Below are 18906 nucleotides of genomic sequence, written 5' to 3'. Positions count from 1 at the left end.
ATTAGAAACCATAAATGATGCCTCTCAGAATTAATTTTTTAATAAATATTGCTCTGTATTAGAGATAAGGGATTAAAAAGCTCCACAGTGGCAGTCTAACTCGTGAAATGAGTTAAAAGACAACAATCGCCCTTGGTTTTGCTGAAGATTACTGGTAGTTTCAGGTCCCATGAATGGGAAATAAAGACCTTTCAGTTTCCATTGCATACTACAATACAGAACTTAATTTTATCTACAATGTTAAAAAATTTCCTAAGTTTCTACATAAAGTTTTAAGATATGTGTAATTTATCTTCATTCAGAATATAATATATTCAAAAATCAAAATTTATACTGCTATCTAACTTGAAAAGTATTCCCTTATGCTACACTGTTTTTTGCAATTTGCAATACAACTCATGCTAATAAAAAGGATTACTTGAAGAAGTAAATGTGCAAAGTGAAATATAGAAAGCAAAAGTAGTAAACTAAGTACATTATTTACCACTTGATTTAACTAAGACTTTTGATACTATTTTCATACTTTTATGTTCATTGTTTTCAGGAGTTAATAACTATTCTTCATTGTCAAGAACAATGCAATAACGTACAAGATAAAAAGTACTTGAGGCTTTTTTTTTTTTTTACAAAAATACCAAAGTAATTAGCTGAATGACAAATTCACGCCAACAAATGCAATTTTTAAAAGAACATAAGTCTTGGGCCGGCCAAGTGGTGCACTGGTTGGGAGTTGGCTTGGGACGCCGGCTCTAAACAGCAGGGCGCCGGTTCAGATCCCACATGAGGGCCAGTGAAGCTGCGCCCTCTACAGCTAAGATGGTGAACAACAGCTCGACCTGGAGCTGGGCTACCGTGAGTCACCGGCGATGGCGTGGGCTGCGGTGGGGCTGGCCAGCAGCTGGCGTGGGCTTTCATGACCTGCCATCTGGTGGCCGGCGAGCGGCTGCTTCACCCGGGAATAGCGTGGTGATGGTGCCAACATGGGCCAGTGGGGTGATGTCCTCCTCCACAGCTGGACTGAGGAGTCAAGGGACAGAACTTGTCTGTTCCCCTCCCCCAATTTCCCAACAGAATCTTTTTTTTTATTTTTTTATTTTTTTTTTTTTAGCTGAGCCATCCTGCCACCTGTTGGTACCTAAGCGGTAGTTCGAGGCCCGCTGTTGCTCAGAGCTCTTAATTTTCTTTATTTATTTTTTTTAGATTTTTTATTGGGGAATCTTGGGAAGGGGAACAAACAAGTTGCTGTTGTTTTTTGTTCTTCAGTCTAGTTGTGGAGGACGTTGCTTCACTGGCCCAAGTTGGCACCATCATTGCGCTCTTCCCGGGCGCGGTAGATCAGTCGCCGGCCTCTGGACGGCTGCTCATGGCGGCTGCTGGCCGCTGGCTACACATGGTAGCTTATGGCAACCCACTGCAGCAGGGGACTGCAGCCTACACCGTCACCGGGGACCCACAGCAGCCCAGCTCCAGGTTGAGCTGTTGTTCAGCATCTTAGCTGTAGAGGGGAGTGTCACTGGCCCTCATATGTGGGATCCGAACCGGGGCCCTCTGGCGTCCCAAGCCAGTTCTTAACCAACGCGCCACTCAGCCGGCCCCGAGCTCTCACTCTTGAGCGAGCTCTTAACCAACTGAGCCAATAGAATTTAAAAAAAAAAAAAAGAACATAAGTCTTAGCAAGAAATTGTTTTTTCAGATTTCTAAGAGCTTCTTCCCTTGAAAGTCAGTGTCACACAAATAAATTATACAGTCAAAAACATCCTCAGGAAAGACTATTTAACAGTGTGTAAAGATGCTTACAATACAATAAATGAAAAAGCTAGAAACAAAAGTATTTCTAAAGCATGATCCCAATTCAAGGAAGAAAACACCCCTAGTCATTCTCGGGGTCATGGGACTGCTTTTCCTACTCTTCTGAAGTTTTCCAAATTCCTCTCATGAAGTCTATCTTCATAATCTCAAAAGATAATATCTTAAAAACACGTGGCTCATAAATGATTGTTAGGATGGCAGAATCTTCAGACTTCAGGTGGCACAACAGTTTTTTCTGTTTGATGGAGACAGGTACTGTTACCTCAGTCCTACAGAGTCTGTCCATGAGGAAGAAATGGAAGGCTTCCTGCTGCTTGTACAGCTGATTCCCAGAAGGGCCAAACAACCTAAAGTCAGGCTACTCTTTGTAGACACAAATCTACCTTGTTCTTAAAGTAAGAGTGTAGCTCAGATCCAAAGGGCAATTTTAGGTGTGAAGCGTACCGAGTTACTTTTCTTTCTGCCTCCTGCCCAGTGAAAAGCACAGATAAGGCTCAAATAAATGCTTCTGCTGGTTGCTGTTGTTACAGGGAAGGGGTTTGCCTGCAGGGAGGTCCAAGAAAAACTGTTGACACTCAAACTCAACCAAAAAGCACCAACTGGCCTCTCCTGTAGAATGTTTTTCCATCTCCCAAAAGGGGTCCCTCATGTGGAATTCTTAAGGCTCTTTCTCTCAGGAGGCAGGCTCAGTTTTACTGGTTTTCCATTCAAACACACCCTGCATCAGATTTAAACAAAACTGATCATTTTCTTTACTCCATCATCAGATGGCTGGATTGTTCACACAGGCTGCAGTGATGCTGGCCGGGAAGGGAATGTGACACCCTGATGCTAAACAGAGTTACTGAGGTTTGAAAAACCTTAGTTCCAGGTGGTCATGGGCTTATTAGCCAGAGTTGGAAGAAACAGTGCCATATCCTGGACAAAACTTTGGACTGGGGGTCAGAAGGCTGCTGCTCACAAGCTAAAGAACTTAGGATAAAAACCTTCGTCCTTCAGGTCTCATTTCCATCATGTGTAAGGTGAGAGTGAGCTGTGTGTGGTGGGTTATTTCTAAGAGCGCTTAAAGCTCACCTCTGAGATCACTGTGAAATGGCAAACTACTCATCAGACCTTTTAACTAAATCCATGGAGAGATGAACAAACTTTTGAAACTCCTCAAGGTTGCTTTGATGGCAAGAAAATAAAATTTGAAGTTTTGAATCGGAGCCAAAAGAAACTTACTAGACATAAGCCCAAAGCAGTTGAGAGTATGAGCTTTGGGTTGGATTGTGGGTTCCAAACCAAATTCCTTCACTTACTCCTGGTGAGCTCTTGGGCAAGTCATTGTATTACTCAGTCTCAACCCTTTATCTCTACAGTGGAGATAGTTTCATAAGGTTGTAATAAGAATAAATGAGAATTATGTAAACCCCCTGGCATATTAAATAAATGCTGATAACTACTAACTGGCCCTTCCCATCCACATCCTCTAAGTGAGTTGTCCTGACTTTGTCTAGCCATCTATAAAGTGAGACACCACCACCAGCCATCAGCAGCAGTTGCTAGAGGTAACAAGATGAGTGAGATGTGGAGGGGAACCAAAACACAAACACACTGTTGAAGCTCCTAGGGTGCTTTCACTTGCTGCCCTGTTCTAAGCTTCATGAGCGTTAAGACAAGGAAGTGCTCTGCTTTCAAGACAGAGCAAGAGAAATACCCCGTCTCTTGTATTGTCCAACTTATTCAGTCTCAAAACAGAAATGTTCCTTTAGCCAAAGTCTTGGAGTTTCCGATGTCCACAGCCTGGGGTCGGGCTGCTTGAGGGAAGGCCCAGCCAGGCTGGTTTCCTCTGAAAAGGCCCAGGAGGGGACGAGCAGCTCCTTCCTGCAGCAGACAGCCCCTGGCTGGCGGCTGGCTGCTGGCTGCTGGCTGCTGGCTGGGAAGACACACCTGTCTTTCTGACTGTCCAGCTTCCCAGCCCTCCAAAAGCAGGCCACTGGGAGAGCAAGGGCAGTTGCATTTATTTTCCCTTCTTCTCTTCAAAGGTGATTTTCTTTAAACAGTACAGCTTGTTACTGTTGCTGAGTTGTGGCTCCCCAGAGGATTATACGTTTCTGAGCATGAAGGCATCTGTGTGACAATAAAACATGCAACATGCCCCAACCACTTCATTTTTTTAATTAAGAATAAAAAAAGTTATAACCTCCCACAAAGTGATGTTTCTGATGAGCATACCCAGCTCCCACTCGCCCCTCCCCCACCCCATGCAAGCTTTTCAAAACACTGAGGATCTCAAAAAGGGCCCTGGGCCGAGTAAACCAGAGCCTCCACGGGACCCCCGCCCATGGGCTTGGCTCTGGCAGAAGCCATGTGCCAGGAGCCACAATGGGAGGAATTAGAATCTGCCACAGCAATGGGGCCTCCTTCCAGCTGCCTGTCCAGAAAACAACATTGTACCCATTGTACTTTTAAGGGGGGGGGGGGATTAAAAAGAAATCAAACAGCTCCAGAGAGATGGAAACACTCGAGAAGCAGAGGAAAGTCTTCTGTTAAAGAGTATGAGAGATCCAGGTTTCCCAAATGGCATTTAAGGCATTGGGAAGAAAGGCTGATTTCTCCCAGAGGGGCCCCAGCTTTGATGCCCAAACTGCCCTCAAACATCAGGCTGTGCGTTTTTGTAGAGCAGGGTACCCTCAGGCGAGACAACTATAAATAGCTTAAAACGAGAATGGGAGATTCCATCTGTTTCTGGAGTATTTCAGCAGCACCTGCTTTCAAGGTAAAAAATCTGGGAGCTGTCCCCACAGCCTTCCTTCCCAACTGCCTCCCCCACCCCCATCCACTTACTTTAAACTAAAGCAGATAACACAGGGTCCAAAAGGGCTTCTGCCACCGCACCTGCCTGGAGAAGGAGCCTTTTGATTTTTCCTCTGAACTGTACGCGTTGCTTAAAAAACACTGGAACAGTCAGAGAAGCCAAAGTTTTAAAAACCAGACTCTCTTATTACTTCTAGCTTCTTTTTCGCAATGGAAACTGAGCTTTTCTGTGTTTATAGTAGACACGAGTACAACGCCGATGAAAAAAGATGCCATAGTTCCTCCTGCCTTTAAGTCAGCAAGTGTTCCAGAAGAGAGTTCTCACTTAACACAATTAGTGTTTAAACACAAGCCCATATATGCCAGCGTGCATGGAAAGAGGGACAATAACTCCCCAGTGAGGGCCCACGAACATATTTAGTTGTAGTTTATAAACAACAACAGCAAAAAGCTAAAGTTGAGGCTTGAAAATTCCAGTCTAAATCCGAGTGCTGCTCTCAAAGTGATGTGCAGCATCAGGAACCAGAAAAATCCCAAGCACGTGTAAATAGGAATTTCACGTACAAAAGGCTACTTTCCCCTTGGTCTACAAACATCGCTATTTCTAAGGCCTGCCCTAAACCATCCGATGGGGCTCCATTTGTTATGGGACAAAGCCAAAATCCTGAGCATGTCCCACCAGGGCTTTCCCAGTCTGGCCCCATGATTTCTATGGCATCGTCTCTTACTGCTGCCCTCTCATCCCGTTCTCAGCACTCTTACATCTTGCTCTAGCTCTCATTCCTCGGGGCCTGGGCACACCAATTCTCACTGCCTAGGAGCTTTTCGTTCATTCTTCTCCAGGCAAGCCCCGCTGATTCCGTAATACCCAGTTTAACTGGAAACCATCAGCCACACTTTCCCAGATTCTCCAAGCAGAGATGGGCGCTGCCTAATCTGTGACCCCACAGAACCCTGCACATACGTATTTTTTCATAGCACTTACCACATTATATTTTAATTACTTGTTTACACAGTCCCTTCCCCAAGATTGAGTGGCTCATAAGATACGAAGGGTAGAAGAAGTGAAATAGGAGGTGGGTGTCAATATCAGAGACGGCCTGGGAACAGCGCACCCAGAAGCATATTCAATTTTAAATTTGGTAAAGGACAAAAAGTACATATTGTTTTCAGTTTGTAATACCAAGTTCAGAAAGTTCAGCTCATCAAAATCTTGGATGAACAGGACATCTGAAAGCTTCTTCCCTGGAGAGCAAGGGCTAGATCTTTATGTCTATTTTAAGGCACCCTGAGGTAAACTGAGGCCAAAGACCAAGTGTTATGCATTGCACATTCCTGATATATACTAGGTACTACGATGCTAATTGAATAAAAATTTAAAACATTAAACAAAAATAATTTAGATACCATCTTGATGAAACACGTTATTTTTCTGAAAATGTATAATAGGTTCTGAATAGTTTTATTTGAGTATAAAGATAGTTACTCAAGCTTTCTCAAGAGCTTAAATAAGATCTCTATACATAAAAAATTGTAGAAACACAAATATTTTTAAAGTTCCTATATAAAAAGTAAAGACACTTAATTATTATATGACATATCTCCCATGATCCACGACCCCCACACAACACAGTTAGGGCTTTGAACTCTTATGCTCCTTCTGTTCATCCAAAACCAGAAGTTGGCTATAAATAGCATATTTCTTTACAGTTTTAGCCTTGATGGGTTTGTGTCACTTAGGCAAATCAGAAACCTTGTAAAAATTTTTGTTCTAGGTCACTTTGTTTTTGATATTTGAAAGACCTGCTGATATCTGAAAGATTTCAGAGGGACATGCTTACACCACAACAAACTCAGATGGTGCTGTCTGGAAACGCTAAAATTCTCTCCCACATCCCTGGGTTTACAAAGAAGAACAACTAACTCACCCATAACTGTTGTTCTCTTAGCTGGGGCTTTTAGTCTAGTATTAACTACCATCTAGCAAGTAGTTAAATAATAGTATAGTGACTCTCAAGGAAAATGAAAATGCATTAATAGAAAAAAACTAGTTAATCGTGGAGGAAATAATGCATTTGACTTTCTATACCAACGGTACTTGTGTTATGGAGACTTCTTTATCCTCTAATACAACTATGCTTCTATCATGGGTAGCTGGTAGCAAGAGTTCAAACCAGTCATTTCTCAGGAATTCACTCCTGAGAACATGTATAATTAAGTGACGAAATGCCTGCTGTGTACATTCATCAATACACTTTGGGTGTATATGTGAACAAAACAGATAAAAATTCCCAGCCTTCATGGAGTTTACACTCTAGTGAGAGGGACAGACAGTGCCCCTAACAATGAACCTAAAAAGTTACACTGTAAAGGACATCCAAGAACCTTTCATTGTGAAATGAGGTTTTAATGCTGTAACACCAGTGGCCTAGTCCTTGTGGACACAAGACCTGTCACTTAACACTGGCGCATCACCGTGAGAGTCAAACAACTAATCTGAAATAAGTTTGATAATAGGAACCATGCTTCTGCAAATAATTGTATTTCATATTTTCTCTTTGAACTGGTGTCCCATGAGGCCCATTCTCTAACTCGGAGCCTTCACTGCCCTGCTCCTCCACTGGAATGGAATGCCTTCTCTGAAAGCCAGCCAAACAAGGATTCAGTCAAATGCTACACTGAGTGCTGGAGATACAAAGTTGCTTAACACACACTCTTTACCCCTAATGAGTCCAATAGGAAAAAGACAAAGGGTGTTCAAGGCCTAGGAGTGTGTGGCTGAAGTCTGCAAATGCTGGGTGCGCCCGGAGGGGATGATTACCTGTGTCTGAGTAAGGCCCCTGGGAGTGCCTGTGCCAACGGGAGGATGGGGAAGTGTGTGAAGGCAGGAAGGTCCAGGGGCTCACACGGGCCAGGAAGCGGATGCACTGGGGAGAGCAGCCGGCGAGGCGGGGATGCTCAGAAGCTCCATTCCGGAATAGCAGAGGCTATGTCTGCACAGACACCATTACTGGGAGCTACATCCCTCATGAGAGGAAATGGAAAGCAAAAGGGGAGGTGGCTTCTGAGCAGGCTTGAGCTAGAGCACTGGGCACACTAAGAGTGGTGACTGGACCTCCAGGCAGAGGTTAAGTAAGAGGGCAAATGGCAAAAGCAAAGAGACCGAGCAGCAAAGGAGGAGAGCGCTAATGATGGGGACCAAACCCAAACTGTGCGTGTGTCCTCGTGGCAGACCTCTCCACTATCCACTGGACATGTCGCCAACCAGGCATCCACGGTCAACAGTGGACTCATTCATGTGCTAGTGTCAACCCGGCAAATGTCCCCAAACCAAGCACAGAGGAAGTGTTGGTGTGTGTGCCCTTTATATGTACACAAGCTGGATAAGATAAAGTGAAATTTCCACCACCCCCTGTGTTAAATACCCATGAAATGCATGTCCCAGAATTCGTGCAGGACTCTGTTTGTCACCACAGTCACTCTCCTCTGGCACTAGAACGTCACTAGTAAGAAGACACTGCGCCATGGGGTCGCCCTGTGGGTTATATGCAGCATCCTGTGATCATCCATCTCCCCAGCCAGTCTCAGAAACTCCTCAAAAGCAGGACTTGCTAACAGTAGCCACTCAATTAAGGGCTGACAAACCAATGAATGAATGAACCCACCAAAATTTTTGCCCCTACTTCCAAGCTAGTGTAACAGATAGAAAACACACCAGCTGCTGCTGTTTTTCAGTCTACATGATGTCATCATGAAGGCTATTCCACGAGCTTCTCACAAACACAAAGTCCATGGCCCTCCATACAGAAACAAAATCAAAAGCTAGAACCAGAGGAGAGCAGTTTTTACATTTTAATTTAAATAAATAGTTTTCCACTCTCAGAAATTTGCTGAGTGAATGTGATAGTGCTGGTTCAGTCATCTTCCCACCTACACACACACACACACACACACACACACACACACCAGCTCGAAAAAAGAAAACACCAGAACCCAAACAATTCAAGGGGAAAAAGAGATCTTTCTGGAAAACTTCAAGAACTTCATTTAAACCCTCATCTCCTCTAAATGACCACATAAACACTCAGTGTCTTAGCCACGACTGAAATAAAACATTAAGCAAAACCTGAGGAGAAAATTGTCTTTAAAAAGAAAAAAGAAAAAAAAAAACCATCGCTGTTAAATCAAAAAGTGCATCATCACATCTATCCGAGTCCAACTCCCAGGGCAGGGAAGCCAGGGGCCCGGCTAAGAGGCGAGCTGGAGAACAGCCACCCACAGTGCCCGGGGCCTCCCTCCTAAGGCCTTTCCAGCAGTTGCCCTCTAGTGCCCAAATTACAGATGCCATGCTTGGTGAAGAAGAGAGTTGATTTCGCTGATGAAAAATAATAATAATATTTGTGTAGAGAAGCACAAAGAGAGCAGTCCGAATGACAGTTACTGAGCAAAGGTACCTCAAAAGTCAGCCCATCTTCCCCTTGTGGCGTGAGGGTGTGTGTTTGAGGGGCCGGGCAGGGGTTTGGGATCTTTCCTTGGTGAAGAGAAGAAGAAAGTGCAGAGACTAATACACCAGAGAACTGCTCTCTCTGGAATTCATAGAGGGTCTGGCCTTTTATCCCCAGGCCCAAGCCCGAGATTGGGGACCCGGGTTTTGTCAGGGGCGCCTCTCTGCTGCCCTGCCCTGGGCTGCTCCACACGAGCAGAGAGAGACAGGAGGCAGGCCCCTCCGACACCTACTTAACTGCGGCAGATGGAGAGGAGAGCGTGTGGGATGCCTTTACTTCCCACTCAGGAGGCGCCCAGCGGGAGCCCGCAGAGACCACAGCTCCGAAATCAGATTTCCACACGTCCTCCCAGCCCAGAACCCGCCCTGCCCCTCCGGCAGGAGGAAACAGAGCATTAAGCAAGTGTGGCTCTGGTGTGTGAGGGGGTTCAGAAGACCGAAAGGGGCCTTCCTACAGGAGTCTGCCCTTGTTCAGACCTCTGCAGAGGCAGCCATGTTGGAAACGGCTCCTCACTTGCTCACTGACCCGCAGGGGGCAAGGGTGTTACTTTGAGGGGGACACAATCAGCGTCTGCAAGACGTCCTGAGCTACAGACACAGTTTATTAATAATCTTACATACACAAAATGTCCAGGGGAAAGCCTAACAGGCTAATTCCTGACAGCTCCAGATAACAGCAGGAGGGACGGAAGCCATGCTGACTCTCAGCTTCACATACTCCACAGAAGGAACGGTCCTCTTCCCACCCGAGGGATGTGAGACAAATAAATAAATACAATTATCTGCAGAACTTAAAGTGTAAAGACAACCCTGTGAAGTCCTTCTCCCCAAGTGCACTGACTTGTGGGAAACAGATAGGAAAATAAAGAGAACAGCTGGAAAGTTTAATTACAGAAGGACAACGCCATTGTCTCACAGACGTAGCCAATGGCCAAGGGCCTTCTCTCTTACCTTAAGATACAGAAGCAGCTCTTGGCTCCTGAAGATAAGCGGCAGAACCCGAATCTCTGCTTGCTGTCAATGTCAGTGAGCACGAACGTGAAGTTCTGGCCAACTTGGCTCACTGTGAGGCTGCAGCCGAGACAGAACAAAGGGGAAAATGAATGTGCAGTAAGTTTCTTGATAGAGTATCTAATCACGACAAGTCGTTGAACCTCTAACATTTCCTTTCTCAGTGGAACTCTTTATAAATGAGCTTAAAATTTACACACTTCAAGGGAACAGACTGTGAGCTAGTTAAAAAAAAAAAAAGGCAGAAAGTAGCGCGTTTTAGGGACCACCTCATCGGAGCTGCCCTACCTTCTACTTACTGAGTTCAGGCAGGTAGCCCTGTGAATCATACCATGAGATTCTGAAAGGTGCATTCTAGTGACCTCATTTTATAGGTGAGCAAATAGCCTCAGGTGGCACTGCCTAAGGTGCCAACTGGTAAATGGCAAAACACTGAATGCACTTGAAACCTAGGCCTAGCTAACACCAAGGCCCATCTGCTCGCTGTTGACTGGTCATGAACTTGCTCACTTGATCATTCCTCAAGTTCAGAAAATCACAGCGCCTGCAACAGGAGAATTTAAGTTTCTGCTATGTGTCAGCCACGAAGGGACACACTTGATGTAAACCACGTAATTTAACTCCCAGCAACAGCGCTGGAACTTAAATGTTCCCATTTCACAGAAAAGGAAACTAAAGGACTGAATCAAGTTCACATGGCTATTAAGAGGAGGAGCTAAAATTCAAAAGAGGGCAGGTTTATTACTTTCCAAAACTCCTGGATCTCTCAAAATTTCTGAACTTATGAGGAACATACTTTAAATTGTACAGGAGAGAAATACTAAATGTCTTAACAATGCAAGAGACTTCCTAAGAAATGGAAACAAGGTTTTAAAGACATTAAAGAAAAAACACTGAAAACTACAATAACACAAAAATCAGGAAACCACACATAAAAGCAACAAAAAATAGAAAATATCTGTTTCAAAAAAGTTAAAAGCATATTAATAATCAGACCAATCTAGAACCTTTTTAAAAGATATAAAATGTTTTAAAATTCACTTCTAAAAATCAGTTTGTCAGTTAGCTGGGGATCCTCTTTAAAAACTGAAATATTCCAAATTCTTACGCATAAATTTATACTAACATAATATTTTAGAATTGTTCAAAGGAACTCATAAACTCGCACATTTTACATATGTTGTATTTTACAAAATATATTCAAATTGATTATATTCAGATTGATGCTCTCACCTATAATTTACTTCATAAATTGTCAGTGGAAATAAAAAATCATGGTTCACCAGACCTTTTCCAATGGTAGGCTTCTTGAGTCTTTGCATACAATATGAATTAAATTTTCAAACATGGATAGCCTTTCTTTCTAAAACTCTCTTCCATGAGCCACATGAGAAAATTAAACAGACTTTTGAGGTACCCCAGCACAAAAGGTCAATGGACCCTACCTGGTCTTATTTAAGGAAACAATTCCATCCCTTGGAGAGTGGTTAGGGAGTACAAGAACATAATTTAGAAAGAAAAGAAAGTGTTCTACTCTCCTTTTTTAACTAGGAAGGTGAACGAAAACAAGGTGGCAATTTAAAAGCAACATGGTAATAAAACAGGTGTAAGTAATGCTATCCCTCCACCTTACACAAGCCAGGAGAAGGAACCGGTTCTATAAAAGTTATAGAGCTGTCAAGGGGACACCAAACGCTACCTTCTTGTGGTTGTTATGTTTTATCTATAAAGCTTGGATACTGTGTTACTATGGTGATTTAATACTATGTTTTAAAGGGGGATTATATGATTAATTTTAACAAGGTTGAGAACTGAAGATGTGTGAGAAACAGGATTCTAGCTCATATAATTAAAGTGATTGGGGAAAAAAGTGGGCCTTGTTGGGGGAGGAGAAAAACCTGTATTATTAAAATATCTAAGGCAACAGGTCGGGATGCTTCTAAGTTACAAATAAGGTCATGCTTTTGCAAAATACTATTATGTGATCACACAAAACATGACTGTTCATTATTTTAACTCAGGGTTTGATTTTACTTCTAAACTGATGAAAATGAAGCCTCCTAAAAGGAATGGATATTGATAGAACTGGATAAAAAGAAAACACCCAGGATCTCTAGGAAAAGGACACAAAACAAGTACAACTTGGCCTGTGAATTGAGTATCATTAATTTCCCTATTACCTTTTCACTACCATTAAAAATGCTGAAAATGCTTTTAGCTACATCGTAGGCTCAAAGAAAGATTCATTACTCATTTATTTGGTTCAACTCCCAACTCAATCACTGGCTACCTAGGCCTTAATTTAGCAAGTTACTTAACCTCTAAGCACCTCAGCTTCTTCACCTGGAATAACAATGAGAAATTGCTGCCCAGCCCAAAGGATGTTTGGGGAATAAGTGAGATAAGCATTTAGTACAAAGGCCAGTCTATAGTGAGGACAATTAATAAAAACGATGCGAGCTGGTAAGTTACCATCTGAAGGAAAACTAAAATTCGTATTAAAATCATGCACTTGCTTAGAGTCTTCCTGACTGACTCAGATTTGCACCACTCGTGAGTGGAGAAAGGAGGCTGCCTTTCTCTCTCTTGTCTGTCGCATCTTTTCGGTAAGGAGTAGTCCTCCCGGTAACCAAGTGAGCTGCTCGCGGTTGCATTAAAGTGAACAAGATTCTTTTTGGGGTGCCACAGCTTAGAAGGAGGCACTTATTATTCTCAGTTGATTCACCCTTTTAATTCCTAGTAGGGTGAAGTACAAGTCATTAAAACCCCCAAGCCATTAAACTGTACAGGATTTTTTCTTTGGACAATTTCCAATAAACTAAAAGTCAGGCAAGGGCGGTCAAACAGAGGTTAACTTGAAGCGTTCTGAATCTCCAAGGAATGTGTCCTCCCCTCTAAGAGGATTCACTGTTTCTCCACAAAAGTGACTCTGAGAAAAGGGTCTGCTTCTTAAAGGCCGAGGGTCTTGTGTTTACCTCCAGGATCAGAATTCATAACTTCTTACAGGATTCAGAGATTTCATGATGGTTCCAAATGGGAGGAACCGCAGAAGCCTTCTTATCCAATTCTCTTGTTGTATAGATGAGAAAACTGAGGTTTGGGGGTGTTTCTTTGGTTGTTGTTGTTTTGTTTTTTTTGTTTTTTTCAAAATAATCAGGACTAAAACAAAAATCTAGGCCCAATACTGCTCCAAAAGTCCTTTCCACTCTTCCACACTGCACTGAGCACAATTGAGTTCCCTCAGTTGAAGGAACTCAGGTAGGTGAGGAATTCAAAGAGTTGTCTCATCAAACAGACTAACTATACTTCCCACTAAGCAAGAGAAACCAAATTTGAGTTATTTCCAGAAATAAGCCCAAGAGATAGGACCAAGACCACTCTTAGCTGTGCTTCCCTTGCCTCCGTAAATATGGAAGACAAGGGCCAAAAGCAATGACTGTTCTAGCCATAGACTGTCCTTCAGGCTGCCTGGCAAATGCCTGTCAGCGATTCAGGGGCCCTCAAGCAGCATAACCCCCAAGATGTTTAACCTTGAAGGTTGTTTACTGGCACGAAGCACCTGGACGAACAGCTTGGTTCCAGTCCTCCAGTGAGATGCGGTGTCCTCCCTATTAGCTTCGCTTCAAATTTAGTCTGTCAGCTTACAAGCCAATCAACTACTGCAAGGGGGACTGTGACAAATGCTGGGACACAACAGCCAACCTGCTGTGGACCTTCCTGTGTAGTTGGAGAGAAATAATCACACAAATGCAACACAAAGCGTCCAGCCTGTAATAGTGTCGCATGAAATCAAAGAAGGAGCAAAGACAGAAGAAACTGGAAGAGAAGGGAAGGCCCTACTGAGATAACGTGGTCAGAGACAGCGTCCCAGTGCCGCCGCCGATACTGACCTAAAGGATGAGGTGGAACGGCCAGTCCAGAAGCAGGGCCTGGGTGTCTCAGGCAGAGAAAAGAGCTGTGCGAAGATCTTTGGGCTGGAAAGAGCTGGGCAAGTTCAAGGAACTAAAAGGACAGCAGTACAGCAAGTGTGCAGGAGAGAAGGGGCAAGTGGCACGAGGAAAAGCTACTAGACAAAGCAAGAGCCAGATCATGCAGAGAGCCTCATGGGTCATGGTAAAGTGTTTGAATTGTTTTTGCAAAGGCAACAGGAAGCCACTGGGTGGTTTTAATCAAGGGAATAACAGTCTAGTCCACAGTTTTTAAATGTTAAACTGTGATGTGGAGAACAGTTTGGAAGAAGGCAGAAGGAGAAGCAGAGAAAATAATCAGGGGCTAGTGCAGTAATACAGATGAGACCGGATGGTGGCTTAACTCATGTAGGGAGAGTGGAGGTGGACATGAGTGAACAGTTCCAAGTTATCGCCAGCAGGTAAATACGACAGGCTTGGAGGCGGACCCAGAGTTAGGGAGTGAAAAGGCAGCATATTATTACCATTTAATGATATAAAACTAATAAATCTGGGGGCAGGTCCAAGAGTTCCATTTGGGATATGTTAAGTCTGAGAAACCTACAAAACATCTAAATTGAAATGTCAAGTACATAGTTGAATATACTACTTAGGAAATGAGAGGAAAAGTTTGGACTGGAGCTATAAATTTGGAAGTCATATACACACAGGCGGTCTTTAATGCCACGGTAAAGAATGAGATCACTTAAGGAGAGAGTTCACAGAAACAAAAGAGGACCCAGGACTAAGTTACAGAAGCACCAACTTACAGGATGGGTAGAGAAGAGACCATCAAAGGAAAACGGGGCAACACCCAGGCAGAACAAGCAGGAGCGAGGGGCCAGCTGTACTGACGCATCGAGAACAGAAAAAATTCCTGCTGAATTTTCTGGAGGTTTCTGGTGACCTTGATAAGAAAAGCTCTCGTTGAATGACAGAAGCAGAAGACAAACTGAAGAGGGCTAAGGAATAAATTGACTGTATAGATAATTCCTCCTAGAAGTGGAGAATTAGAAAGTAACCGAATGGAAAGGAAGAGTCAAAGATGGGTATTATTTTTAGGATGGAGGAATACCAGAGCTTGTTTTCAAGCTGTTGGGAATGATTCAACAGAGGCAGAGATTTATGATGCAGAAGAGAGAAGATAGAAACAGTTAGATCCGGACTTCAGAATCCTAGATAGGCCAATTCACTTGCTCTGTGAGCACAGGCAAATTATTGTACCTCTCTGAGCCTCATCTGTAAAATACGAATAATGATACTTTGTAGAATAGTTTTGAGGATTAGAAATAATGTATACAAAGTAACTAGCATATAGTGGGTACACAATGAAAATAGTAATTCTCATTGTTATAAAGTTATAGAATTTGAAAGATGAAACGGAAACATTTTGTCATCCTCTATGTATTGTACCTAAGTAACAATGACCTGTTGAGCCATCTATGGCAAAGCGCCCCTGAAAGCTGCTTCAGTGCACATGGGGTGTCAGGCAGGAATCAGGTTTTATCAAGCTATCACATGAACCTTTAGTTACATGAGCCTCAAAACTTCCTTCCATAAACATACCTTTTCTCTGCCTAAGACTCAAGTTTCTCACATTCCCTGCTCAAAATCCAAATGGCAAGAATGACACTGATCCAAAATATCTGGGTGGCAAGAGCAGGTCACATACTGCCAGATATAGGGCAACACCAATCTCACTTGAGAAACATGCCCAATATTTCTAATAAAGAACAGAGGTCTCTCTCCATCCCTCATCTCCATGAGCCTGACAAAGGAACAATGAATCAGAAATGGAGAATCGAAAAGTATGAAAACCAGAAGGAACAGCAGAGATCTAACCCAACTCCCTCATTTTAGCCTTGAAGAAACGAAGGCCCTCAGGGGGATGTCACGTGCCTCACAGCACAGAGTAAGTCCATGACAGAACGCAAACTAAACCTAGGTCTCCCGGTTGCCAGCCCCGGTGCTGTGTCCTTTTTGGCTCTGGTGGTCAAACACTGTATAAAATGGTCATGGGGCACTGCTTAAGCAATGGGACGAAACCAAGGGACTAAACTAAACCAAAGGTGAAAAACAAGGGACAAAAGTGGGTCAAATGGAGTCCGTTTTGAGAAGTAGAGCAGGTGAATGCACAGATGTAGGGACAAGAGGGGAGGTCTGGGTAGACATATACAATGCACTAATCATGTACATTGGTTTCATTTTCTGCGTGGGTTTCATTTTCTTCAGTTATCAGTATTTTCTACTTTTATACAATAATTATATATTGCTTTTGAAATAAATTTTAAAAGCTTCCTTGGTTGCTTTATTGATCATCTGATGGATCTAATAATGGTGGCAGTATGACATGGTAGCATAAGTATCGTGGAACTGGAAGTCACACAAATGTGGGTCCCAACAGCAGCTCGACCACCTTCTACTAGTGGGACCTTGGGCAACGCACTGGACCTATCAAGCCTCTGTGTCCTCATGCAGAATGATGACGATGGTAACCTTGCAAATGTGTAACCTTTTAGTGCAGGAAGAGAAGACAGCACACCCAATGCCTGGCACATAACAGATACGTAATAAAATCATAAGTAAATAGCATTCAAACCACATCTGCGTCATGGTTACATCCTACATCATTACACTATGCCTGTGCCCTGAAAAGATTATGTCATTTCATTTCATGCTCGTGTCACTTGTGTGTGCCAGTCACCTGTGTGTGCCAGAATAATTTATAGGGTGGCCGGATGGTCGCTCACTTTCTGGGTTCTGAGAAAGGATGAGCACAAACGTGGAAGAAGAACAGCTTTTCCACCACCCGATGAGTCTCCTGAGTGCTCTGAGTGACTGACGCAGGTTGCTGGCTATCGGGTGTAAGCAAGCGGCAAGCACCACAGTGTGAAACGGAACACAAACTTTTTGAAAGAAACTGCTTTCATCAATAGTAATAAACAGTTTTTGAGCATGACACAGGGATGGCAGCACCGTCATTTCACTTCGCCTCTCCACCAAGGCCTTCAAGTACAGCGGAGGGTAGAAATAATCTGGACTGGGAGTAAGTGTGTGTGTTTCTTTCCCAGCTCTGTAATTACATGGTTGTGACTATAAACAAGTCATTTCACCTCTACGGATCTCGGGTTCCCTTCTGTAAGATGGGAGGCTGGAACCAGATGAATTTCAGCTTTAAAATCCTGTGGTCTGCTTCCCACGCATTCAAGGCCTCCTGGAGCCAGAGCCCCAGCTCTCCCAGTACACGTCACCCTCTCCCCATCAGGCTCCATCTGCTCTGGCTGAACAATCGCGAGGCTCGCGCGTGGTTTCTCCTCGGCTTTGCTCTTCAGCACATATGGGGTGTTAGGCTCTCCCTTCCACTTACCCCTTCTTGCCATCCTTGCAGACGCAACACAAGTCTCCCTGTGACGAGGGATTTTCTCTGGCCATCTCAGTCTTCCCTAACTTCCCCGTCCTTTTGCGTAGATACTGTTTAATGTGTCTTCATAAAACTTCCTGAGTTAGACTGAGAAACACATCGAGGGCAGAGTTCCAAGTCTGATACCATTTCCTTATCGCCCCACATGATGCCACACACGCAGACCCTTCCTTGGCTCTTTTGTAAAAGAGATACCACCATCATCTATCTATCAGAGTTGCTGGGAAGAATAAATGAGGTATTTGTGTGAAAATGTCCAGCATGTTGACTCGAGTCAATTGGAAACTCAAATACTAATTTCTCTCCTCTCCTTTCTCTCTATTTGGTGACTGGCCTTCCCACAAGGTGTTCTACTGAAAAACGCATTCGTTTGGAAGACGAGCACTAGGTTACGCCGGCAGCCTAAGAGGACCTTGGGTAAGTCACAATTTCTCTACAGCCTAGGTTTCTTTTTGTTTCAAAGGAAGACAAACAGCACCTGTTCTCATCTCTTATGACAGGAGGATGAAATGAGATGATCCATGAGAAGGCACTTTCTTTTGAAGGGCTTCTGGCATTATTATTTTTCATAAGTCCTAGTTTCAGAAAGAAAAACCTTAAAACAGCACAAGCAGCAGCAAGATGTCAATGTTAACAGGTGATTTGATGATGACTGTGAAAATCCCACTCTTGATATAGACTAGAAATGTCAGAAAGTTGCATTACTGTTCCTTGGGGTAGAAAAGCACAGATACTGAAAAGATTAGGAAGATTTCTGTTTTGCACATAATCACCTGGGGCATTACTCGTCTCCCATGCTGACATATTTCCTAAGTCAAACAACATCATAAACACATCTGGGGGGCTTTGTGGGCCTCAGAATCTGGACATATCCATTTGACAGTGTTAACTGCAAACTAATAATAAAAACAAAAAAAGTGACATTAAACCCTTTTTATTTATTGGAAATGAACTTCATTACTATCCTCTTCTGTATGAAGTATGCCAAGGTTAGAAGTAGGGAAAGGGAAGAGAAAAATATGTAGTCTCCAAAATAAAGTGGGTTTCTGTATGAAGTTATTAACATGAGAAAGAACCATTAGACATGGTGGGGATGGCCAGGATTAAAACATATCTGTAAAGGGACAATTCTGTCCCCAGTCATTTTGTGAAAAAAATTTGAGGAACATGATTATGGGAAGGGAATTTGGAGAGAAGCATATTAGAAGAAAAATATTTTTCTAACAACAAAAGAAAGGCATCAGACATTGGTGACAAAAAATATTTTAGAACTATAATCTAAGGACTCTGCTTTTCTTCCATTTCAGAATGTAATCACCCAGGAAAGTAGGTAAGGAGAGGTGTGTGGTGTGGTGTGAGGGGGGTGGTGTGTGTGTGTGTGTGTGTGTGTGTGTGTGTGTGTGTGTGTGTGTGTG

General features: G+C 43.3%; 1 protein-coding gene across 1 annotated transcript in view; it reads right to left on the bottom strand.

Annotated features, from left to right (window-relative positions):
- DENND1A (DENN domain containing 1A) overlaps positions 1 to 18906 on the bottom strand; it is a 493284-nt gene that overhangs the window by 338578 nt on the left and 135800 nt on the right. The window contains exon 5 of the mRNA XM_019658787.1: positions 10064 to 10183. Coding sequence (XP_019514332.1) covers positions 10064 to 10183 — 120 coding nt within the window. The remainder of the gene's footprint in view (positions 1 to 10063; positions 10184 to 18906) is intronic.

Source organism: Hipposideros armiger, unplaced genomic scaffold, assembly GCF_001890085.2.
Source record: "Hipposideros armiger isolate ML-2016 unplaced genomic scaffold, ASM189008v1 scaffold_290, whole genome shotgun sequence".
NCBI lineage: Eukaryota > Metazoa > Chordata > Mammalia > Chiroptera > Hipposideridae > Hipposideros > Hipposideros armiger.
The sequence above is the reverse complement of the archived record's forward strand: the minus strand, read 5'-3'. Positions and strand labels throughout refer to the sequence as shown.